The 25,276-nt window shown below is 43.6% G+C and overlaps 2 protein-coding genes across 2 annotated transcripts in view; one reads left to right on the top strand and one right to left on the bottom strand.

The window, feature by feature from the left end:
• Positions 1 to 1,051: 1,051 nt before the first annotated feature.
• On the bottom strand, positions 1,052 to 8,390 carry rnf214 (ring finger protein 214). The gene is made up of 6 exons (XM_075467201.1): positions 7,923 to 8,390; positions 6,539 to 6,768; positions 6,331 to 6,464; positions 4,261 to 4,489; positions 3,135 to 3,344; positions 1,052 to 2,039 (listed from the first exon to the last, which is right to left on the bottom strand). The coding sequence occupies exons 1-6, from the start codon at positions 8,305 to 8,307 to the stop codon at positions 1,227 to 1,229; spliced, it is 2,001 nt and encodes a 666-aa protein (XP_075323316.1). The 5' UTR covers positions 8,308 to 8,390; the 3' UTR covers positions 1,052 to 1,226.
• Positions 8,391 to 8,777: 387 nt separating this feature from the next.
• snx2 (sorting nexin 2) overlaps positions 8,778 to 25,276 on the top strand; it is a 45,874-nt gene continuing 29,375 nt past the window's right edge. The window contains exons 1-5 of the mRNA XM_075467202.1: positions 8,778 to 9,009; positions 21,309 to 21,408; positions 21,861 to 22,021; positions 23,198 to 23,264; positions 23,870 to 23,913. Of these exons, the coding sequence (XP_075323317.1) occupies positions 8,911 to 9,009; positions 21,309 to 21,408; positions 21,861 to 22,021; positions 23,198 to 23,264; positions 23,870 to 23,913 (471 nt within the window). The 5' untranslated portion in view covers positions 8,778 to 8,910. The remainder of the gene's footprint in view (positions 9,010 to 21,308; positions 21,409 to 21,860; positions 22,022 to 23,197; positions 23,265 to 23,869; positions 23,914 to 25,276) is intronic.

Raw genomic sequence — 25,276 nt, 5'->3', positions numbered from 1 at the left:
AAGTGTTTATAGGCTGATATCACAGGCTGAGTGAAGAGGGCAGCCAGGGAAAACTAGCTCCTTATTTCCAACAGCAATAACTGGATTCTGTCCTTTTTTTTTTACGAGGTTTAGTTCACATTCCTGTTTTTTTCCTAGATTTATGTAATTGTTCTGTTTCGAGTGTTTGGTTCACAGGTGTTGTCAGGGCTTGGTTAGTCTTGTTTAGCATTAAGAATAGGGCTGGGCGAGTTAACTCGTTATTATCGCGTTAACTCGCTAATTATTCAACGCCGATAAATATTTTATAGCGCATTAAGGCAGGTTTTATTATTTATTTTATTATTGTAAAAGTCTGTTGCTCACAGGCTTTTATTTTGTAAAAGTCTGCCGCTTACAGGCTTTTATTTTGTAAAATAATTCTGTGACTACAAAACCTCCCAGAAAGCTGTTATTGGATTATTCTTTGAACTTCAAAATTTTCTTCTCGTTTTTTAGTGTGTCGTGGCATCAGATTTTGGATTTGTTTAGTTTTTCAATCCAAGCTGGTCTGTGAGGACTCAAAAACCTCTTTCCTTCGTATTCGCGTCCGCTAAATCAGGATTAAAAAGAATCGACATACTGCAGATTCGGTTTTTGTTTGTGCTTTGGAAAACTTTTCATGGAACAAACACCACTAAAGCTCTCTCCGCGTGTTCGTTGTTTGTTTCGTACATTTAGGTCTTAAAAAGGAGGAAAATACGTGAAATGTTTTTAACAACGGCATCAAACTGGGTTTGAGATTTAGAGGAAAACAAATAATTGGTGCATTTGATGCAAATGCTGATTAAAGACTGTGTTTCTGGTTGTGTTTTCCACCGTCTCTGCTTGTGGTCTCATAATATTTTGCTTGGTTTGGGACATTTTGGCATTGAAGGACTATTAAAACAACATGGATCATTTTAAACATCTGTCTCTGCTAAATAACACTTTCACACTGTGGGTAATGGAGATAAAAAGCCTTCAGGTTAACACCTTCTGTAGATAGTTAGAAAAAAGTTGGGAAAAGAATTCGCTTGTCACCATTTTTTAATTTCTTATCTGATTTATTGAAAAAAGAATTTGCTGATTTTTTACTTTAATGACAAACTGATGAGCAGAGAAAGGCCGCAGCAGGTAAAGTATTAGAGCTGAAATCATCCAGACATGAAACACGAGGACGAACAATCACCGGCTGATAAGTGGCCGGATGTTTCGCCTTTTCTCCGTCACTTGGCCGGGCAGAAGGGGCAGGAGTTGTTCTTGCTGGACTGAAGCCACATCTGGATGCAGTCTCTGTGGATGGTGTGGGAGCAGCTGAGTGGGTGGCGGTTCTCCGGGTCGACGGGGTTCTGGCACATGAGGCAGCGCTTTTGGGCCCCGGCGGGCCGACCTCCGCCCGCTGCGGCGGCTCTCTGTTGCGGCGGGGTCGGCCTCTGGATGGGCCCCGGAGGGGAAGGCCGGCTGATGGGCCCCAGGGCCGAGCGTTCGCTCTGGGCCATCTTTAAGCTGACCTGCTCGATGACCTCCTCCATGGACATCCCCGCCAAGGTGCCACGAGAGCTCTTCACCTGCTGGAGCAGCGACGTCAGCTGAGCCTTGCTGCATTTTGGGAACCTGGCCCCGAGCTTCTCCAGCACCTTGTCCAGTTTACCACCAGATGGGGCAGCAGGAGCCGGGGCAGCGGGCGGAGGTGGGGAGGGAACCACCGGGTAGACGGGCTGAACCGGAGGGGACGGGGACAGGCTGGGAGGCGGAGTCTTCCTCACAGGAGGCTGGAACTGAGGCTGGACGTGAGGCGGGAACTGATGCTTTTTCTGCTGGACGTGCTCCGCGTAGGGCGGAATGCCGTGCGCCGGAGGCGGAGGGCGCGGGAAGCCCCGCTGGGCTAACATGTTGAAGTTAGGGGGAGGGAAACGTTGGCGTGGATGGTAATACGGCGGGTGTCTCTGTGGAGGTGGGGGGTGGTTCATGGGTTGCAGAGGAGGCGTGAACGGTGGCTGAGCCACAGACTGCATCACCTGCTTGAATCTCAGGTCGGCCTGCGGGAGACAAGACGCAGAAGAAGTTAACGCAGAAGAAGTTATCGCAGAAGAAGTTACCGCAGAAGGAGTTACCGCAGAAGAAGTTACCGCAGAAGAAGTTACCGCAGAAGTTAACGCAGAAGAAGTTATCGTTATCGCAGAAGAAGTTAGCGCAGAAGAAGTTAGCGCAGAAGAAGTTACCGCAGAAGAAGTTACCGCAGAAGAAGTTAACGCAGAAGAAGTTATCGTTATCGCAGAAGAAGTTACCGCAGAAGAAGTTACCGCAGAAGAAGTTACCGCAGAAGAAGTTCCCGCAGAAGAAGTTACCGCAGAAGAAGTTATCGCAGAGGAAGTTACCGCAGAAGAAGTTACCGCAGAAGAAGTTAGCGCAGAAGAAGTTACCGCAGAAGAAGTTAGCGCAGAAGAAGTTACCGCAGAAGAAGTTACCGCAGAAGAAGTTACCGCAGAAGTTACCGCAGAAGAAGTTACCGCAGAAGTTAACGCAGAAGAAGTTATCGTTATCGCAGAAGAAGTTAGCGCAGAAGAAGTTAGCGCAGAAGAAGTTAGCGCAGAAGAAGTTAGCGCAGAAAAAGTTACCGCAGAAGAAGTTAACGCAGAAGTTAACGCAGAAGAAGTTATCGTTATCGCAGAAGAAGTTACCGCAGAAGAAGTTACCGCAGAAGAAGTTACTGCAGAAGAAGTTACCGCAGAAGAAGTTACCGCAGAAGAAGTTACCGCAGAAGAAGTTACCGCAGAAGAAGTTACCGCAGAAGAAGTTACCGCAGAAGTTAACGCAGAAGAAGTTATCGTTATCGCAGAAGAAGTTACCGCAGAAGAAGTTACCGCAGAAGAAGTTACCGCAGAAGAAGTTACCGCAGAAGAAGTTACCGCAGAAGAAGTTACCGCAGAAGAAGTTACCGCAGAAGAAGTTAGCGCAGAAGAAGTTATCGCAGAAGAAGTTACCGCAGAAGAAGTTATCGCAGAAGAAGTTACCGCAGAAGAAGTTACCGCAGAAGAAGTTACCGCAGAAGAAGTTACCGCAGAAAAAGTTAGCACAGAAGTCAGAGCAGCTACATGCTGAGTGCGTCCGGGGAGGCGTCGCACATGTCTCACCGTGGGAACCTGCGGCAGAGACGGCACGTTGATCCTGGGGAGGGACTGCAGCTCCCGGCCCTGCTGGAGCTGCTGCAGAACCTCCTGGAAGCGGTTCTGGAGCTCATTCTTGTTCTTCATAACCAAACCTTCCTTCTTCTCCCACTTCAGCCGCTCCTGGGGGAACTGCTGCGGGAACTCCAGCCTGAAAGCGCTCAGGTACTGCGACACCTGGGACAGGAGAAGACACGAGCTTCTTATCGCACTCAGATTAAAGGGATAGTTCGCCTCTTTTGACATGAAGCTGTATGACATCCCATATTAGTAATATCATTTATGAACATCTTCTTACCCCCTGCTGCGTCCTGTGAGCCGAGTTCCAGCCTCGTTTTGGTGTTGACGAAGGTAGTCCGGCTAGTTGGCTGGGGTCACAAAAATAAAGCGTTTTGCTTCTCAAAACAATATGCGTTCAAAAGAGTAATACATTTGCATCACAAAATCGTTCTCCAGGAAAAACGTCAGACCTCACAATCGCTTCGCACTATTTTCTCTCCCTTCGTATCACTGCGTGCTGCCGCCTGCCGACAGCCGCACCTGTTACGGTGTTTGCTGCTCGGAAGCAGGAGACTGCTCGGTCTGCACTTCGGTCTGCACTTCGGTCTGCACTTCGGTCTGCACTTCGGTCTGCACTTCGGTCTGCACTTCGGTCTGCACTTCGGTCTGCACTTCGGTCTGCACTTCGGTCTGCACTTCGGTCTGCACGGTCTACACAGCAGGCAGTGATACGAAGGGAGAGAAAATAGCGCCAAGCGATTATGAGGTCTGACTTTTTCCTGGAGAACGATTTTGTGAAGCAAATGTATTACTCTTTTGAACACATATTGTTTTGAGAAGCAAAACACTTTATTTTTGTGGCCCCAGCCAACTAGCCGGACTACCTTCATCAACACCAAAACGAGGCAGGAACTCGGCTCACAGGACGCAGCAGGGGGTAAGAAAATGTTCATAAATAATATTGCTAAAATGGATGTCATACAGCTTCATATCAAAAGAGGCGAACTATCCCTTTAAAGGGCTGGTGATTCTGTATGCACCGTATCGATGCTGGATGTAAGAATCAAACCATTATGGAGCTACGTTCGGTTACCTCTCTCAGCCAGGCCTCGATGTGAGACATGGCGACGTCTCTCTGCTTCTCCACAGCTTTGACCTCATCTTTTAAGGCCTGCAGCTGGGCCTCCTGCGCCTCCTTCCTCACTCGCTCCATCTCCTGCCTCAGCTCCTCCAGCTCCTCTGTCCACTTCTGCTGCTCCTCCGTATGCTCGTCTGTGAGCGCAGTCAGCTTCCTGTTGGTCTCCTCCAGCTCCTTGGCCAGCCTGAACGCAGGAGGGGACTTCAGGTTTCTGGGGATATTCTTAGCTCTTACGGAGCATTTTTCTGCCTCCTGTAACTTGTTGCCATGCAGGTTTCTAAAGCTTTTTAACATCTTTGTGAATTTACTTGTTGCTTTTTCTTTTAGATCTTTTCAGGTTCAGATCTGAATAGTCCGATTGGCTTCCAGCTGATCCTTAAGAAGTCTTTAAAGGTGACATTCAGTAAAAATCCCTTCTTCCTGTTGCTGGGAGCAAATTATCGGAGTGTGAAACTCCCCAAAAACACAACCCTGGTATTTATTTTGTCCTCATTTGTTTGAAAGTTCCTCATTTAACGAGCCGTTCTGACTTTCAAAAGTACGTCGCTCCTTAAATTGGCCCCGCCCCCTCTGCTAAGCCCCGCCCACTCACATCCACCCTGCTGGACGGATGAAGCCAGCTTCTGGTGGAAATGTTCTGCTGTCAGCTGCACTGAGGAGCATGCATCTTCCATCCAGCAGCAGCCTCAGAGGATAAACTATATTTGAGGCTAATGTTCCAGCAGAGTTAGCTAAAGACTGTACGTACTAACAAAAAGGTGAAAACAGAGTATTATGTCTGTCTCATACAATAAGTTAAATTATTAAAAATGGCATAATATAAGACCTCTAATTTAAAAACAATAACATTTCAAACCTGAGGACATTTTCTGATCATTATTTTTGTTAGAGGTAATAACTTTGGGTATTAGGATTACGGATGGGAATTGATAAGATTTTTACGATTCCAATTCCAAATTTTCGATTCGGTTTAACGATTCGGTTCTTTATCGATTCTCATTTGGGAACAAACCGGTCGATTAGCATCAACTTTGTTTAGTTTAGAAGTAACACCAGTCGTGACCTCACAAACCCAACAACGGTGAGGTCCACATTGGTCTATCCTGGCCTGGGTAATTTAACTCTTCCCTGCTCTGGTGAAAGGAGAAGCTGGAGGTAGAGGTGAACTGGGGGTAGTACCACCAGCCTCTGGCTCTGAGCCAGTCAGGCTCTGTCTCTCATGATTTCATCTTAATGTAATGCCTGAGAAGGCATTCATTTAACCTTAACCGTTACTAACAGCAGGTTTTACAATGAGGCAAATGGTGCTAACATGATAGGCAGTGTTTATTAGTTAGTTACCTGCAGTGTTAGCCGAGGACATGCTAACGTTGCTGCTGCTGCTGGGTTGAGATTCACCAACGTTAGTCCGGAGCAGATCGAAAACGCGACATTCATTCATACTTATTGCACGTTGGTAGTATTTCCTCCCTTTGGTGACATATTCACTTTGCAAGTTGCCCTGTTGTCGTCTTTTTTAGGGAAGTGTAACCAAACTTTTCGAGCGTTTGTACTGCGCCATGTTTACTGCTGGCTGCTCCGGACGTCATTCGCGCCCACTGGAATCGATAAGGGAATCGTTTGCTAAATCGCCAAACGAATCCAAGGAATTGAAACACTGGGAACCGGTTCTCAACAAGAACTGGTTTTCGATCCCCATCCCTAATTAGGATGGATTTTAACCACGTCCCGTTCCAGTTAAACCGATCCCTGGCAAACCCAAAGAAAAAAGAAAACCACACTGAGTAAATGCTTCTTTTTGGTTCTTTTGTCCAAAGCAAGCACTAAAAACTCAGCATCACTCATACAGGTCCAAGGTCATGTTTGTGGTCAAACGTGAAGATTTTCACTTGAGGGAAAAACAAAATGGCCGCAGTTTGTTTTGAGCCATTCACCAAAAGACAGCTGATCACCAAACTAAATGCAAACATGCTCTTTATAATGATAAACCTCGTCTGTGGTTGAAACATCGTCCTCGTGCCTCACCTGTTCCTCTCCTCCTCGGCTCTTTTCTTCTCTGACGTCATCTCCTGTTTCTTGCTTAAGAAGTTCTTCCTCGTGGCCTTGTAGTTGTTCAGCTGCAGTTTCACTCGCAGCGAATCCAGTTTCTCTAGAAGAGCCTGAAAACACGGTCGGTCTGTTATAGATAAAACCCCCACAGGGCGCCTCTAACCAGCAGGTGTGTCAGTGTCACCTGGTGCTGGCGTTTGGCCTCCTCCGTCTTCTTCTGCAGCTGCTGTTTGTGTTTCTCCTGCGACGACTCTTCCTCCTCCTGCTTCTTCTTCAGCCCGTCGTGCTGCTCCTTCAGACTGGAGCTGAGCTCAAACACGGCCTCCACCTGGCTCTCCCAGTCCAGCCGCGTGTTGGCGGCAGACTCTGCCGTCGTGCTGTCCGTCTGCGTAGCCTGGACCTTCTGTTTCAGCTCTGAGACAAACAGAGAAAATAGGTCTGAATCAACAAAGCTCATGCAATCACTACTGTTCATGTCCCCTTTTTTTTTTATCCTGAAGAGAACTGACTGGTCACGAGGCGCTCAACTTAAATAACCTGATCTGAGGAGGTTCCCAGCATCTGTTTTCATTATTATTAACCATCAAAATCAAATCAAATTTATTTGTATAGCACATTACATGTACAAATCAATTCAAAGTGCTTCAAATAAAATAAAAGCATTGCAGCAGGGAGTGGAAGAAGCATTAAAAATACATCAAAGAATATAAAGAGAAACAAATAAGATAATTTAAATGAATTTAAAAACAAGCAACAGTCCAGATAAATTAAAAGTTACCGTGCAGATTTCATGCATAGACACATGAGAAAAGAAATGTTTTTGTCATTTATCATAAGACACATCATATCATATCATATAATTTATCATAATCAGTATTTTTTTTATTATTATTATTAACCGTAAAGACATGAAACACCTTAAAATCTGAAAACCCAGAATTAAAAAATATGTTCCCTCACTGTGATCCTAAAACAGGAGGAATAATGAGAAACTAAGGCCACAGCAGAGATGTTTGTGAACCTTAAAACTATGCGTTTGTGACTTAAAAATACAATTTATTATTTTTGTTCTGGACATTTCTGGGCCTGAAACTCCTCTAAGGCACTCAGGATCTGAGATAACACTGTTACACACTTTATTTATTTTTTTAATGATAGTCATTCTAGTGTTACTTTAAAACACCTGCAAATCTGTCTGCAAAAGCCAAAAAAAAGGATGATTTCAGAGCTATTCTTATCATAGAGGCAGAGAAATACTGGCACATCACAACTAATTTATCTGTCAAACCGGAACTTAATGTTTGACAAATATTACTTTATATAACTTAATATTATACAAATTAGGAAGTGCAAAATAAAAAATACTGATTTTTTCCCTTTTTCCCCCCCCACATCTTGATCTATTCAGACCAGGTCTAACTCCAGGTAAGACAAGAGACTTGCCAGATCTGAACTACAAAGCAAAGGGCAGTTTGTAGGTTGTTTGAACACGGTTTCGTTTCTGGGGAACTCACAACAAACTAACGGCTACAAACGGCAACAAACGGCTACAAACGGCTACACCTTACCTTCAACCGTCATCGTGGATAACTCCAGGTCCAGCTCCAGGTCAAGAGCCAGCTCCAGCTCTTCCTCTATCTCCTCTGTTAAATATTGAAATACTTCTTCTACCTCTGAAGCCATATTAGCCATGTCCTCGCTAGCATCCAGGCTAACAGAACTAGAAAACCGAAACTTTCTTAACTCTTCTTCTCTCAAGTTATCTCTCACGTTAGCTAAACACCAGCCAACAAACGAAAACAGGACGAACTCCCCTGGCTTCTGAAACCTTTGAAATAAATATGTTATATCATTATATCTACTGTTAAACCACAGCTTACAGTGACCGATGGTCTGTTCTATTACAGGAAACACCGGTGCGTTTCTGAAAACGATCCGACTGAAACACCTCATCGTTTAGCTAGCCCTGGTACAAAGATCGTCTGTAAGTCTCTTACGTTCACATTGCGTGAAAATATAAACTTTATTGACTTTTTGGACTTTTAAGAGCTACCATACAAGTTTTTTTGCACACTCCCATGGTTCTAATAGTTAATACTGATAATTACCTAAAAATGTCTAAAATCAAATATTTGATTGATTATCAATTTGTTCCCCATTGCGTCCAAATTCTTAAACAAGTTTGATTTTTTTCCCCCTTTGATTATTTTTCTGAAATGTATTTTTTGTGTTAATACATTATCGTCTTTTTTTTAATCTTTTTAATCATAGTTATTATTTTTTTCAATTTAGTGCCTGAAGAATTTATCATATCATATTAGCTTCTGCGAGAATGTGAAAGAAAGACGGAGTGAGACCTCCCGTTTTCCTTTCCTCCGGCTCCCAGCAGGGCGCCCGTTGGTCACATGACATCGCTGGGAGAACCTCCTGACTACCCGCTCCTCCTCTCGCCCTGTCAGTTGACTGTTTTCTCGCTTTTTTGTCGGTGTGTATATGTTTCTGTTAGCTAGCTGTTAGCCATCACCACAAATCCGCCCGCAAGAAACGAAGCGAAACATGGCGGACATAGCCAGGGATCCACCACCGGAGCACACCGACTTCCATGAGGTGGAGGACGCGGAGGACCTGTTCCCGGAGCCGGCCGCTACAGAGGAGGTGAGGAGGCGGAGGAGGTGATGAAGGGAGGCCGAAAGGGGGTAAGGCAGGCAGGCAGGGCGTGATACCTCTGACTGACAACGGAGGAAAACTTGGGAGGTGCGGCAGACGTAGAGGAAATCTTAAATGACGATATTTTGAATGAGGTTTGGTGTGTTTGGAAGCTTCTGTTTTCTCCATCTTTGCATTCTCCATTCAACGGAAAACCGTTTAAACCGTTACATGACTGCTTTTTTTTTACAGGTACAGGAACCGGAGAGGGTCTATTTTCGCTTTAAAAAAAAAATCGCAGAATAGGTGTATTTGCGCGCAGTCATGTGACAGTCACACAGGTGTGGGTGGTGCTTTCAGCACCATTAAAACGGACACCCGACACGTTTAACAGATTAAAGTTTCTTTGTTTTGTCTTTGTGTTGGGATTAAATGAAGATTCAGGTTAAAGATTTAAGCTTAAGTTTTAACATTTATGAGAAGGTACACATTTGAAAAAGGTGTAACAACAAAAGCAGCAGTGACCTGTGGCTGCATTTTGCCTGAAACATCAGTGAGGCACGGAGATCATAATTAGATATGCAACAATTTAATCGTTTTTAAACATTAAAGCTCTCCTTGAGGTAAGAAAAGTCTCATCCAACACAGTTATCGGAACAAAAAACGAGTGAATAATTGACAAAATGACAAAATCCCAAGGTATTTGTCACAAGTCAACATCATTAATGGTCCTAAAGAGCCTGTTTTGAGTCTGTTAAAGCACATACATCTTAAAATTTCTGCCCCAAAGTCACATAAAACAGTTATAGATTCATCAAGCGAGGTCAGCACCTTACGATCTGAGTAGTTTTATAGCTTATTTCAAACAGTGTTTGCTACTTTAACACGTTTCTCCCTTATTCACGGCAGTCAGGCTTGTCTTTGTGTTAGCATGTTCGTGAAAAAAAAATCAGAAATGACTCTCACCGTGCGGGTGGTTCTGATCTTTCTTTGTTAATCTGGGTTCCTTCTCCAGGATCTGTGCATGCACGCTTAAAAGGGGCGTTTTCTGCTCCAAATATGAACGATATAAAAAAGTAATTCAGTTCTTCTGCAGTGAGAAAATGATCATTCGTACAGACTTCATGCATACCTGCTGTTCATGTTTATGTGTGTAGCTCTGACGCTGTCCCTTTAAAAACAGTCCCAGATGTTCTGATGTGTGTCAGATCCAGTGTCAGCTGAACAGAACCGACTGGTCTGCATGGAAAATGTAAAACCTATCTTGATCTCACACACACACACACACACAGCCTGCAGTTTTACACTGTTTTATTGTACCTGCAGAGCTTCTTTAGGGTCATAACGTACGGGCCAACAGGTTTCATACGGAACGAATCCCCTCACTTTTTAATCCAGCTGAGTTCTGCTCAGTTCCAGATGTGCTAGACTGTGATGTTGCACCTCTTTGTAGCTCCTTAGCACATCTTTGTGCACCTTTTTCTGTTCTCTGTTGCAGTTTTCCTTCCTCAGTGAGTCATTTTAAAGCTCTTTTGCTGTATTTTTGGTACCTTTGGTGCTACTACTTCTACGTTTGTGGCTGTTTGGCCTCTTTTTGTAGCTGACCAATGATTCCGTGTTGCTGTTTCTTCTCATTAGTTGTCATGTTGTCTGTCTTTTTTATTACTTTTTTACCTTTGTTTTGCTGTTTTTCCATCTCTTTGTGGTTGTTTAATTTGTTTGTGCTTGTTTTGGGAGTCTCCTTCTACTCATTTTGTATCTTTGAATGGCTGCTGTGCCGCTCTTTATCGTCTCACTCTGGCTCTGCTGTGGCCAGAGGTTGTCTGTCCTTTGGGTTCATTTAATGCACCAGGAGTGCATCTTATATATATTTTTTAATTATTCTTCCATCATATTTAAAATCTAAGGCTCCTGGACTGTCCCCTCAGGCCAGCTCCACAAAACGCATCAGGTTTCCTCTTTAATCGGGTTACAGTTGGAGGTCGGGTCAACAAGGGGAACCTTAAATTCCGCCTTAAGGACGAGACCTCAGAGTGTTTCATGCAGCTGATTTTACATTCAGGAACGTCTTTAACTTCCAGACTTTGATGTTTCTGATGTTTCTGATGTTGGAAATGAACAAAAGAATAAAAGAAGGAGCTTTTCGGTTCGCATTGCACCACGATTCAGGGATTTTTTTAAAATTCTTTTCTTTATTTTCAGAGGAAAAAGTGCACATATGAATGCACTTTTTTTTTTGGTATTTAAAGCTGTTAAGTGAGACCTCTGTGAAGATATCCTTTAATATTCAGCTTCAATCTGTTTACAAGTTTCTGCTGCTGCTGTGTGGTAACTTCACCTCAGAAACTCTATACACACACACACACACACACACACACACACACACACACAGGCCTGCTTTTCTGTTTTTGTCCTGTCAGCGTTTAGGATTTAATTCCTGGAGATGACTGTCTTCCTTAAGTGTCACAACAGCTCTCCTCTGTGTGTGTGTGTGTGTGTGTGTGTGTGTGTGTGTGTGTGTGTGTGTGTGTGTGTGTGTGTGTTTTCTGGGGCCAATAAACAGAAGAAGGATGTTAAAGGGATAGTTCGCCTCTTTTGACATGAAGCTGTATGACATCCCATATTAGCAATATCATTTATGAACATTTTCTTACCCCCTGCTGCGTCCTGTGAGCAGAGTTCCAGCCTCGTTTTGGTGTTGATGAAGGTAGTCCGGCTAGTTGGCTTGGGTTTAAAAAATAAAGCGTTTTGCTTCTCAAAACAATATGCGTTCAAAAGAGTAATACATTTGCATCACAAAATCGTTCTCCAGGAAAAAGTCAGACCTCACAATCGCTTGGCGCTATTTTCTCTCCCTTCGTATCACTGCGTGCTGTGCAGACGGAGCAGTCCCCTGCTTCCAAGCAGTAAACACCATAACACTATAACTCGGCTCACAGGACGCAGCAGGGGGTAAGAAAATGTTCATAAATGATGTTGCTAATATGGGATGTCATACAGCTTCGTGTCAAAAGAGGCGAACTATCCCTTTAAACACACTTTAAGGTGGACCAGGGTCGAGTGCAGTGTTTAATAACCTGCGACTCCTCCGGTTTCCCCCTTTAGTGTCTCAGTTTTTCTCTCCCGTCCTTCTGATCCACTCGTGGTCGTCGGCTCATTTGCTCTGATCCAGCAGCTGTAGCTCCACCACCATGTTCCACTGCTGCAGAGACGCTGATTTAACCGGACCGTCATGGTCACAGGATGGAGTTTTATTATTTTTATAATGAGGGGCTCTCAGCCACAGCAGGGTCCCACTTTACTTTTCTCCTTTTTTTAAGTGTCGGCATCATTCACGTCACTTCTCTCTGAGCTACGCCTGCAGAACCGTTTAAAACTCTGAATGTCAGTTCAGTTTTATCCAAACGGCGTCAAATCACAACAATCTGATCTGGAAGCACGACAAAGATGCCGTCCGGTTCGGTCTAACTCACAGAAGAGTGCAGGAATCTATATAAATTATATTCAACGTGGGAAAAACTAAGACTTTTAGCTGATCTTCATTTAATTTTGGCTGAAAACAAACATGAAGAAGAAGTTTTTGGGGGATGATGGCCTTTTTTTTTAGCCTCAGGTAGTTAAACTTGTGCCATAAAACTTTGATGGAAAAGATCTTCCCACTGTGTGACATCACTGTTGTGTGAGGCATGTTTGGTTCCCTAGCAACAGATCTGCTTTCACCCTGATAATGAATCCCAAAACACAGTTGTGCTCTTTGTGATTTTTGATGAACTGGTCCTTTAAGACCTGAGCGGTTGACTCGATGGCGTTGACCACTGCGCCAGCCACGGACCGCGCTAACGATCTCGAGTCACGTGACCTCACTCATCAGGCCCCTGCTCTCAGATTTGATTCGATCAGCTGTGACCATAAGGCTTCATATTAGAGCTGTGAGGACTCATTTAGAGGGCTTGGTGTTCCTACCCAACAGCAGACCTGAACCGATGGGGCGAATTCTTCTTCTTCATGAATGTAGACTCAGATTTCTCATGTTTCTAAAGGGCGGTTTATGGTCGGAAACCAGGTCGTCTGCGTGTGTGTCGCAGTTAACGCAGACACCCCCCCCCCCCCCCAATGCATCTCCCCAAAATTGTAACTCACCGCAGACAGTGCCGCAGATATCGTCGCAGGGAGGAGAGAAAGGAGGCCTCTTATTGGTCAACTCTACATCCGCTCTACATTGTGCGTATTTCCGGTTTGCTAACCGGCTAATGGTGACGCTAACCGTGCTAACCGTGCTAACCGTGACGCTTCCTTCGCCTCTCTGCCAGCTCCAGTAGTAGCAATATTTCTTCTATTTCTAGATCGATCAGCTGCATCTCAATCAAAGTTCGCATTCGTCCGGTCGCCATTGTTGTTGAATGACCTCCGTAACCGGAAGAGAAACACGCCACCCGCCACACCCACAATCCTAGCTTGTTCGTGATTGTCCGTCTTGCGTTGTGGCGTGGAATTAACATGGCGCAGACCGCGCTTCAAAATTGGGCATAAATCAAAAGTAACTGCGTCATACCTGCGAAAAGCTCACTGCGACACACTGCTGCGAGAGTATACACGGCCCTTAACTCTGTACGGTTATTTTTGAACATACAGGTCCTTTAGTTTTGAAAATAGTGATGTTATCTGTGTAATTTTTTTAATCAAGTACATGGAAGAGGAAGGATGAAGAGGGATAAAAATATGAATAGAATAGGGTTAATTGTTATATTTTAATTTAATTAGTATTTGGTACATATGGTATACATTTATTTATGGGGATAGTTTTATATATATATATTTACATTTAATTTACATTTATATTTACAAGGATATGTGTGTAGTATATATTTATTTTTGTGATTTATATATTTATTTAGATATTTAGGAAGTGTATATAGGGCATATATTTATATGGGTGTATTGTAGTTAGGATATTTACAAACTGAAGAGTAGTTAAAAAGGGGTGGAACCTAAAAAAAGTATTGTACTTCTTCCCATTCCTTTTTCGAACAATGTGCGGTGTTTTGTTATGCATTAGCACTTTATGTGAATTTTTATTTTTAATTATTTTTTTCTTTCTCTTTTTCTTTCTTTTGTATGTACAAATAGTTACATACATTTTATTTTTTAGACATGTTTGAAAATAAAAATCTTATCAATCAATCAATCAAAGTTTGTCTGGGATGATGAAATCGGGCCAGAACTTTACTTCCTGCTCATTTTTCCTTTGAGAAACAGGTTTTTTGGAGACGGTTGAGGTGCGAAAGGTGCCTGTTGGGTCTGTTTGTTCACAGTATTTGACTCTGAGGTGGAGAACAGCAGCATGAGCTAACATTTACCAAACATGGAGGCTTCTTGTTGCCAGGATTAACTTCTGTCTCTGAGCTGATTTCAGTGTGTTTAGTTCAGCTTTTTAAGGAGCTGAATTATGCATTCAGAGTTATTTCTCCTGTAACTTTAGGGTTGAATGTTAAACAGCGTTTGAACACTTGTTGGATGGATTTCGCCGTCTTCCTGCATGTGTGAGTGTGTGAGTGTTTGTGTCCACACAGTGTTTCCTCTGACCCTTCTGCACTTTGCTGAGTAAGGAGGGAGGAAGCTCCTCGTTATCATCGCTCATTTCCTCCTCTCCTCTTTCTGTCCTCTCAGCTAAAATCCCTCCATCTTCCTGCGCTCTTCCTCTTCTTTCTCTCCTTCCTGGACTCCAGCTGTGAACAGAGCTCTGTGTGTCTGTACAGGTGTGTTTATGTCCGACATTTCATCTTCATGCTGACCTGAGAAACCTCCACCTGCTGCCCAGATACGCCCGGCCATATGTTTGCCACGTACGCCGGTGAGGGAACTATTTACCACCGTCTCAGATTTCACTTCCTGGACAGTAGCTTGAATAAAAGTCAACATGACGTTAAAAGCTCAGAATACAAATGCATCTGAGCCACTTTGGACTGGTTTTATTGGGACTTTAGTGTGAGATCATAAACTGACACTGGAAACCTGCAAATAAAAACGCAGTAAAGTTGCGACACTCTGCACATTAACGGCTGCATGTGTGTGCGTGTCGCTGGGGGATGGTTTAACGCTGCAGCATAACGTGTCAGCCGCTCAGTTTATTACACTAAATTAAATCAAGTTTGCTCTGAAACACCAAAACATCCAAGCATGAAACTCCAGCAGCAGCCCTCAGAGGATTCAGATATGCACAATCCTGTTTTTCCCCTGATAGAAGTCGGTCCTTTTCTCATTGTTATGTTGAGAAAATGGAAATACAAGTAGGCGTGTCGGTGTATACCCAGACGGGAGACGCATTTCGCCCTAATCTGGGCCATTTATGACGTTAACGGCTCAGTCCAGATGTAGGTACCAGATCGGCTCGGCTTCGAGATCGGCTCGGGGTCCGTCGTCTGCTGAATACGTCAAACAATAGGGCTGTGTTCGAAGCCGCATACTACATACTACATACTACATACTGCATACTCTTCGATCAGACAGTATGCAGAGTGTTTACCCACAATGCATTTCACTCCTGCCCGAGCCGAAATCAGCCGGCCTGAAGCTGATTTCGCTTAAGCGCTAAACTCTGTAAACTTAAGCAACATTTGAAACATTTTCAGGCGAGAAAGTAGTCGTTTAGATCCCCAACGTGTTGAAAACCTGACAAAATACCGGATATTTACGGTTTTGTTCCCACGATTTCGGCGCTACTAAAGCTAGCCGCAGTGAGCAACGCACTTCCGATTATTTTCACAAAATAAAATACCCGTTGCCTTTTATCATGGGGAAAGCCATTACGATACAATTGGTGCTTTTATTTTGAAAACAGGAAGTGAACCTACCCTCGTTGTAGCTAGCTTGAAACTGCCGTTTTGACAGGAAATGACAATCGGTGACGTCACATTGCATCTTGGGTACTTTGAGTATGAGTAGTAACCTCATGTTGCATATCCAACATTTTGGCGAATCTAGTATGCATCCGGGAACTTCAACTCGCATACTAACTCAAATTGTTAGTAGGAGAAGTATGCGGTTTCGAACACAGCCTATGGCCGTACGCTTGAATGGGAGTACATTGTGATTGGCTTGGACAAACTACGTTGGGTTCGACTTTCACAACAGACAGACAGATAGATAGATGGATAGATATTTCTTTAAGCTAATTTTTCAGTGTATGTATTTGTCTTATTTACTTAGACTGTATGTATGTATGTATGTATATATATGCATATATATGTGGTGTATGTATATATACACACATATCCAACAGAACAATTTTTACAAGATTTATGTACAGGAGTCCACACGAATATAGTCTAAGAGATTATTGCTGCTCAGCACATAAACAATACACAAAACTGAAAATGAAGCTTCTCTTCAGAGTGAACTGAGGCCAAAATGATTAAACAAAACAAACTAGATTTTAAGGGTTTGGGGCTGGTGGTGGTCAAGGTGTGGTACACACTATTTTGTAGGAAATATTTAATTTCTTCATAAAAGCTCTGCTGCCGATCACCGAAACACTGCGGAAAAAAAAGCGCCATGTTACAGTTACTATGGCTACTACAGCCAATCACAACTGTTAAACGCACAGCCAATCACAATGTACTCCCATTCAAGTGGACAACCATATTGTGTGATGTAATCAGCAGAGGACGGAACCCGAGCCGATCTGGTACTTATACCGGCGCCGTCCAGTGTTGTATGGCCCAGATGTGGCCCAAGTACAGTAAGCTGGCTCTACCTGGAATAACGGCAAGTGTCCTGTGGACCGGATGGGGCCCAAACGTCACGAGCTGGACTTGATGTCAGTTGTGGAAGTGAAATACCGATTTGGACAACATCTGGCCGAGTTTAGGCATCCACACTGCCAACTGTGGGCCAGAGGAAGTGCAGATGTGGGCCACTTCTGGGCCCACCAACTTTTTTGGTGGGTGCTCATGTGACGCGTTGTTGGAAAGCATTTTATAATACAGTAGTACAGAAGATACAGACTAGGGGAAGTCTTCATAGTGATTGTCCCAACAGTCCAGTTCAGCTGTACCTAATTCTTCACGGATCGTCTCCTCTGATTCGTGTTTGCATGTAAACATTGTTGACGCTTTAGAATGAAGCCGCTGCCTTTAGCTTTTGAATGACACCTTACTTCAAAGCGCAGGAGCTGCCGTGTTGTGTCCACAGGCTTTAACAGGCGTTTGGACATGCCTGCAGAAAAAGCCTGTATTCATTTTTGAGTGTTGTTGTTATTAAGTTTAAACCAGGACTGGGTTATCAGGTCATCTGGCATCTGTTCACAAAGAAACGCTGTGTTCTGACGTCCGTAACTCAGTCCCAGTGACACTTTGAGGGATTCTGACACTTTCAGGGGCGAAATTAGAGTTTTAGCTTTCTGAAGAGACCAGAATTAAACATTTAATTCCATGTGGGTTTGTCATGAGTGAGCATCTTCTGGAATGAGAAGAAATTCTCCTCTTTAGGAGCTGGCATGAATGGGACCCGGGTCGATTCGAAGGAGTTTCTGTTCTGCAGCAGGTGTGAACATGATGCCGTTTTTTATTTAAACTAGGGCTGGGCGAGTTAACTCGTTAATTATTTAAGGCCGACAAATATTTTATCACGCAGGTTTTATTATTTATTTTATTATTGTAAAAGTCTGTTGCTCACAGGCTTTTATTATTGTAAAAGTCTGTTGCTCACAGGCTTTTATTTTGTAAAAGTCTGTTGCTGTCTGTTGTGGAACCGGAAAAGAAAGTAATCGGCGGATCCACCAAACATGGAGAAGGGTACGGAACTTTTACTCGGCCATTTTCATTTTAAAGTTCTTCCAGACGGCGGAGTCGACAGAACCAAAGTCATCTGTAAACACTGCCAAGTTGAATTGTCTTCTCAGCAGAGTAGTTCCAGTCTAAAATATCACTTAAAGGCAAAACACACAACTGATAGCAGCAAGTCATTCAAGGAAACAGACAGTGGAGCGAGGCTTCTACAGAAAAACTACAGAAAGATGCTGATGTTAAAAGTGTGTTTGCACAACAAATGTTATGGCACTTTCATTCATATGGCAGCACATTTAAAATAAAACTAAATGCTAAAAGCTATACACTACTTTTGGATTCATTTTTGGATTCTGCGTACAAATGCGATTAATCGTGATTAATCAGGGAAATCATGTGATTAATTAGATTAAACATTTTAATTGTTGCCCAGCCCTAATTTAAACCTGCCATTTTCTGTCATGACGTCCGATGTCTGCAGAGGAATGGCCGACCTCTGAGGCGTCTGTTTCTGCGGAAGGAGCTGCTGATCGATCAGTTTCGGCTCCAGCGTTCGTGGAGCAGCTGGTCGTTTCCTCGCTGGCCGACAGGAAGCTCTGTGGTTCAGCAGGATGGATGACACACAGCTCGAATATTTTCTGTGGAATATGTTGAGTCTGCACAGCCTTTTTGCAGATGTGGCCACTGCTCTGCTTCCAGTTTTCCTCTGAGCTGTTAGAGAATGCTCCGAAAAGTGACGACATCCCAAATATTTCATGAGCATTTTGAGCTCAGCTTTAAAGGGGCGCACAGGGTCTCCTGGGGTGACGGTTTCCCAGGCTTCCATTTGAAATCATCTGTTTAATTTGGCGGTGACAAACACCTTTAAATCCAGAGAACCTCATGACAAACACATGAAGAAACAACTGGAATGAGAGAATCTCGTTTTCAGAAGAGTTTTGCATTTGAAAGGGTTGATGGATTCTGGGCGTATGCGCCGCTTTCACAGCTGGATCTATAGGTCACTGTGTAAACGTGTATATTAAGTTCCTGTTTCTCTTTATTATTAATTCACCAGTTTTTGGCACCTAACTACTCCTGCATACTTTCAGCTATTTCTACAAGTTTTGGTATCGAAACGTTCAGCTCTTTCAGCAGATTCCTGCTATCATTTTTGGTGTTTGTAACTTTTACACTTTTTAAGATATTCAACTTTTATTCAAATTTTTCCGTCATTCAAATGAATGGAAACTGCTTTCAGCTCTTCCAAATCATCTTCCTCTTTCCAACTACTTCTGCATGCTTTCAGCTAGACACCATTCAAACTTTAAATGGGTCACAAGACATTCAGCTATTACCAATTGTTTCAGCTTTTTCAAATCTTCAGACAAATTTTAAATATGACAGTTTCAAAAACATGAATATTTTGCTCCTCCTTGATTTTTATGAATGAGCACACAGTTGAGTGTGTGCTGATAAGTTGTTTTTTCTAACAAATTCCTCTAACTTTCATACAGTTTAACTTAGAGAAACAAATTATACCTTGTATAATGTAGGAAAAATTGTCCTCTTTCAGCCAATGTAACTTCTAAAGAGCTCACATTTACAGAATTTCAGTTATGAGAATGGAAACCGAGATCAACCTCTTCAAATTCTCTGACTAATTTCCAATGTTAAGTTTGGTAGTACAAAAAAAAAAAAAATCACAAAATTCCTTCAACCAATACCGTAGCAACAGTTTTTACTGCTGAAATTGAACTATTTTCAGCTTTTTTAGCATGGTCAGCTATCCCCATTCAGCTCATAAGCTGTTGAGCAGGGACAGCTCTTTCTAGTTATTTACTCTTTTTAAAAGTTAAAATCAGGGAATGATTCATATAAGTTCATTTTTACACCTCTGATGTGAGGTTTTACTTCGTGTCCCCACAGTTTATGAAAAGAATCCACATTCTTGTTTGATTTCCCAGTGTTTTTACGACCCCTTTGGTTAGTTCGATGGCAGTAAACATGTCTCCTAAAGTTGGGACAGGTCCATGTTTCCCCACTGTGCAGCATCCCCTCTTCTTTTAACAACATCTGTGAACATCTGGGACTGAGGAGACCAGCTGCTGGACCTTTGGGGGGAGGAATGTTCTCCATTTCTAGTCTGATAGAGGATTCTAGCTGCTCAGCTGTCCTGGAGTCTTCTTTGTTGTGTTCTAAATGTTTTCAGGGGGTTAAAGGTCTGCGGGCTGGTCAGTCCATGCTGTTGGAATAGATGCAGGTTTAACTCTGTCCTGCTGGAATATGCAAGGCCTTCCCTGAAGCAGAGGTCGTCTGGATGGGAGCAGATGTTGCTCTAAAACCTGTTTAAACCTTTCAGCATCGATGGAGCCGTTCCATATGTGCAGGTTTTCCAGTTCCAGAGGCATTAATGAACTGAGAGCTGATAACAAGCTGGATGGCCCCTCTCCTCTTTAGTCTGGAGGACGCAGCATCGGGCTCTGATCCATCTGACCACAGAACAGTTTCCCACTTTGCCTCGGTCCATTTTAAATGAGCTTTGGTGCAGAGGAGACGGCAGAGTTTCTGGATCGTGTTCACATGTGGCTTCTTCTCCGTCTGACGGAGCTTTAACCTGCATCTGTGGATGTTACGCTGAGCTGTGCTCACAGACGATGAACTCTGGAAGTGTTCCTGAGCCCATGCAGGGATTTCCAGGACAGAATCGTGTCAGGACTGGCTGGGGGGTAGGACACGGATGCGGACTCAGAAGTGTAAGACAAGAAACTGGGTTTTAATTCATAAAAACAAAGTTAAACAAAAGGCGCGGCTGAGCTGGATGACAAATAACTTAACTGTGAGACAAAAGACATAAACTATGACTAACGAAAACAAAAGACTTGGCATGATACGGGAAAAAACACTTAACTTGAATGCGGGGTCGTGGCATGAGGGGTGAAAATCAGGTAAAGATCTGAAAAAAGGACAGGGGAGCCTGGAAACTAAATGGGGAACTGGGTAATTGTGAATGAGTGCAGCTGGGGACATTGAACAGGCGATGTGAGTGAAAACTAATGAGGTGGTATGTGAAGTGAGGGGAAAAGCAAATGGCAAAACATGAACTCAAGAACCAAAACACAACCTAAAACATGATAAAACATAACTAAAAACATGGGGAAAATCCCATGGGCGTGACAAATCGGGTCTGATTATTATTTTTTTTTAAATGCAGAGCCGCCTGAGGGCCGGATGTTCACAGAGATGTCTCCAGATTCTCTGAATCTTTGATGAACCCCTGTTTTTACCCCTCGAATGGACCCAGTCATGTGACCGACCTGTTGCCAATCATCATAATTAGCTGCAACATGCTCCTCCAGCTGTTTCTTTTCTTTTGTTCCCCCCCCCGTCTCAACTTTTCTGGGACATGTTGCTGCCATCAGATTCACGACTGATATGTTTTCTATGTTCATTTCACTCTGTTTGTTTTGCCATGTTACACAGGGACCGGGGTTGATCTATAAACCCGTGTCGTTGACGCGTGTTTGTGTGTGTTTGTGTGTTTAGTCCCAACCAGCCAGCCTGCCTGCCGTGGACATCAGCACCAACTCAAACGGACCCAAGCAGGACTTGTTGTTCGATGACGACGGCGAGGATCTGTTCGCAGGTATGAATATCTCACACATCTGTAGTTTGTAGCTTCCACAGGTCTCACATGTTTTATGATGCTTCACACCGGATGTTCTGCTCGTGTCAGACTTGATTATTTGGGTCTCAGTTTTTTTTTTTGGCTTTGACGCTTTAGTTGTTTCTTTATTTTTTGTACACATTCTCCATATTTCGAGCACTGATAGCAGTTTGGATATCTGCTCGTTGGGACTGTTTCTTTTGTCTGATGATAATAGATAAATGAGTACTTTATTAGTTACTCCAGGAACCAACAGAGCCAACAGAAATCACCAGATCCTCGTCTTTACAACATGTCTGTCACCCTCCTTTTGGATTTTAAGCTGCTGTAATTCTTTGTCTTTACAAAGTGGTTGCTTGTATTTAAATTAACGTGGTAATCTGTTTGTGTGTGTGTGTGTGTGTGTGTGTGTGTGTGCGCGCACGTTGTAGAGGCAACAGAGGAGGTGTCGTTGGACAGTCCGGAGCGAGACGTACTGCTGTCTGACGGCCCATCACCCGCCATCACTCCCATCACCCCTCCCACCTCCGTCATCACCCCACGCATCGGCCACGCCCACGACGACATGTTCACACACTCCTCATTTGATGAGGTGACTCCACACACATATCTTTGGATCTTTAGGCACTTTGTTCCCAGCAGCCTGTCACACAGACACATCATTTGTTCCCATTTCTTTAGCTGCATCTGTAAAAAACAGCAAAGATAACACAGTCTGACAGACAGAAAACAGGATTTCTGCAGCAACAAGGTGATTCCCAAAGAGCTGTTAGCTGAAAACTTGGCATATCTCAGCATGGTGTGCAGTGTGTCCTTAAAACATTTGAGGAAACTGGACAAGTGGAGGACAAAAGAAGAAGTGTCAGGCCTAAAGAACTATCTACAGCAGATGAACAGGATCTGAAAGTGATGTCCTTAAGAAAGAGGAAAAAATCCAGCAAAGACCTGACACAGGAGCTGAGAGATGCATCTGGACCTTCAGCTGATCCATCTGCTGTTGGCCCAAGCCTCATCAGAAACGGGCTCCATGGAAGGGTGGCTGTCAGGAAGCCGTTCTTAAGGAAGGGAAACAGGGAGAAAAGGCTGAGCTGTGCCAAAGGACACAAGAAGTGGGCTGAAAATCAGTGGCAGCAGGTCTGATGGAGGGAAGAATCCTCCCCAGAGCCCGGAGCTCAACATTACTGAAGCAGTGTGGGATCATGTTGGCAGAGAACGGAACAAAAGGCAGCCCACATCCAAAGAAGAGCTTTGGGATGTCCTTCAAGAAGCCTGGAGAACTATTCCTGAAGACTCCTTAAAGAAAGGACAGAAAGCTGTCTGAGAGGGTTCAGGCTGTGCTGGAGGAGAAAGCAGCTCAGAGCAGATATTCACTTTAAAGCTGCTCAGAACTGAACAAACTCTGTTTTTAACTTATATTCTGTATTTATATTTTATGTTTGCAACTTTTTCTTATTTTCCTGGAAATATATAAGTAAATGAGGGCTGGATCAGGACTTCTACACATTATTAAATGTCGTTTCCAGACATAAACCCATTCCTTAAGTTACTGAACATAAGACAAACATACAGTCATGAGACCAGACCGGTAGATTTAAATGTGGCCCAGCAGGAAAAAGCTTTGTGTTTTCAGTTTTTTATCTTCAGACATCATTTTAATGTCACTTCCTGTAGTTCATATCCATCTAGTGAAATATCTCACCCTGACGTTCAGCTGCTGGATTTTACCAACAACGAATGCTGATTGAGTTTTGTTTGATGTTCTCTGTAGATCGAAGAGGAGGAAGGCGCCGACTCCTTCGACATAAACATATCAGTGTCCGACCCCGAGAAAGTTGGTGAGTGCATTTTAATGATATGTGATATCATGTGATACCAACTAAACATCTACCACAGATGGAAAAACACACAGATCTGAGTTATTTTTGGCAGCTTTTTAAATGGATTTATCTGCTCACTGAGCCCTTATTTCCCACCAAACCTCCTGTTGTTATCGTTTTTGCCTTTTTTCTGATTGGGACAAACATGCTGGAAGTTAAAACTCACATCAGCCTTTCCACGTTCATCTGAACGAATTCAGAGTGAAGTAAAATGCAGAGTAGGAGCCTTGGTGGAGCCCCCTAGAGGCTGTACGTGTCATTACAACCACGTAAACCATCACACAGATCAAATGTTTGGAGCTGAAAAATCTTTTTGCATGTAGGTCGGGCAGCACTGTTTCATATTCAGCAGGCAGAGCAGCATTAACTCCACAGTCTCTGAGTGTAAACACGAACAAGGTCAAACCAAGATGGTAAATAAAAGGCATGAAACTAGTTAAACTTGTTTGATATCTGAGCTGAGCCGAGTCTCAGTCTCATTCCTGCTTAAACGGTGAGGAAACACCGTCTGTGTTTGTGTGATTGAACGTTTCGGGTCATTAATCAGAGTCTGTGTGTTCCAGGTGACGGGATGAACGCATACATGGCCTACAAAGTGACCACAAAGGTGAGAAGCTGTTGGTAAAGCCTTTCTCTGTCATTTCTGTCAAACTAAAACCTGCTCATTCACATTTATGAACACACACTCGGGGGTCAGAAAACAAAACTTTTATGACCACATGCTTAATCACGCTGAGACTGTGCTGTGTGTGACAGTTTTGTGACACTTCAGTGTTGCTTCAGGAGTAATACGATGGTCTCTGCTGCTTCCCTAATGTTGAGAGCTGCCTGCTCTTTCTGCTGCAAAACTGTTGAATATGTGCCAAGTAATCGTGGAATTCAGAACACAAGTTAATCAATGACTCTGGATCTATTTCCAACGTGAAGCTAGCTAGCTACTTATCTAACCTTGGTAACAATAACTAGTGTTCTTGTTATTACATCATACATCATTTAGGTAAAAGCCGTCCACCTCACCTTACAACTCAGTTTGATGAACACAGCCTCCCTGTATTAACGGCGTCTGCGCTGTGATAACGATGAAAGACGGCACACACGTGTAAACGATGGTCAAACGTGGTGTATTCAAGGCAACTTAGAAAAACGAGCTCCAACCTTTAAAGACAGACTGAAGGGTTAGGATAAGCTGCACCACTCAGTGGGGTCACATGGCCCTGAAAGGATCAGATTATTGGCTAAATTACAATAAGAGAGAGTTGAGCGAGGGTAATTCTCCTTGGATATCTGGCGGTGAATGAATGGGATCAGAGGCACAAAGCGTGTCATACCCCGGTATGATAGGTGGCGCTGTACCCATTCCAGCTGTTGCTAATAGAGCCACTTCCTGTTGACCTCTTCACCACCAACAACAACAACAAACTCAGGCATTGGAGAAAGATGGAGAACGCAGAGCAAGATGAAGCTACGTCCCTCTACATTTGGTCTGTGATGAGCTGCTTGTTGCACAAACTCGATGCCCAACGGAGCATTCTCCATCGCGTTGTTTGTTTCTTTCTGACGGCGACAACAACAGGAATATCGTCTCCTTTGACTTCCGGGTCACGACCCCGGGAAAACATCTGGAGCATGCGCAGAACGCAAAGTCTGATTCACCACGTGCTTCAGCGTCTACAAGCAGGTTTAGAGTGACGTTCAACCCAGTTATCTCGGGGTCTTAATCCGATCCAATTTCTTGTCAGATTAAAGTGTCTACATGCACTTAATAACTCATTCTGATTGTAATTTAGCCAATAATCTGATCCTTTCAGTGCCATGTGACCCCACTGAGTGTTTCTGAGCAACCCCATTAACAGGTTTGTGACGTATGTTGAGCCTAAAGTCAGAGTTTCCTGTGTCACTGAGGTGACTCCGCTTGGACCTGGCTCCATCATGTCTCAGGTTAAACTGGATAAAGAGAGACGAGACACTCG

The sequence above is a fragment of the Odontesthes bonariensis genome, chromosome 6 (assembly GCF_027942865.1).
Source record: "Odontesthes bonariensis isolate fOdoBon6 chromosome 6, fOdoBon6.hap1, whole genome shotgun sequence".
NCBI classification, from domain to species: domain Eukaryota; kingdom Metazoa; phylum Chordata; class Actinopteri; order Atheriniformes; family Atherinopsidae; genus Odontesthes; species Odontesthes bonariensis.
This window is presented reverse-complemented; position numbering and strand designations above follow the sequence as displayed.

Excerpts from the sequence above, each read along its gene's own strand:
- rnf214 (XM_075467201.1), bottom strand. The coding sequence starts at position 8,307 with ATGAGGTGTTTCAGTCGGATCGTTTTCAGAAACGCACCGGTGTTTCCT. Across the intron at positions 6,769-7,922 it reads ATCCACGATGACGGTTGAAG|AGCTGAAACAGAAGGTCCAG; the intron begins GTAAGGTGTAGC and ends TGTTTGTCTCAG. Across the intron at positions 2,040-3,134 it reads CTCTGCCGCAGGTTCCCACG|GCCGACCTGAGATTCAAGCA; the intron begins GTGAGACATGTG and ends TGTCTCCCGCAG.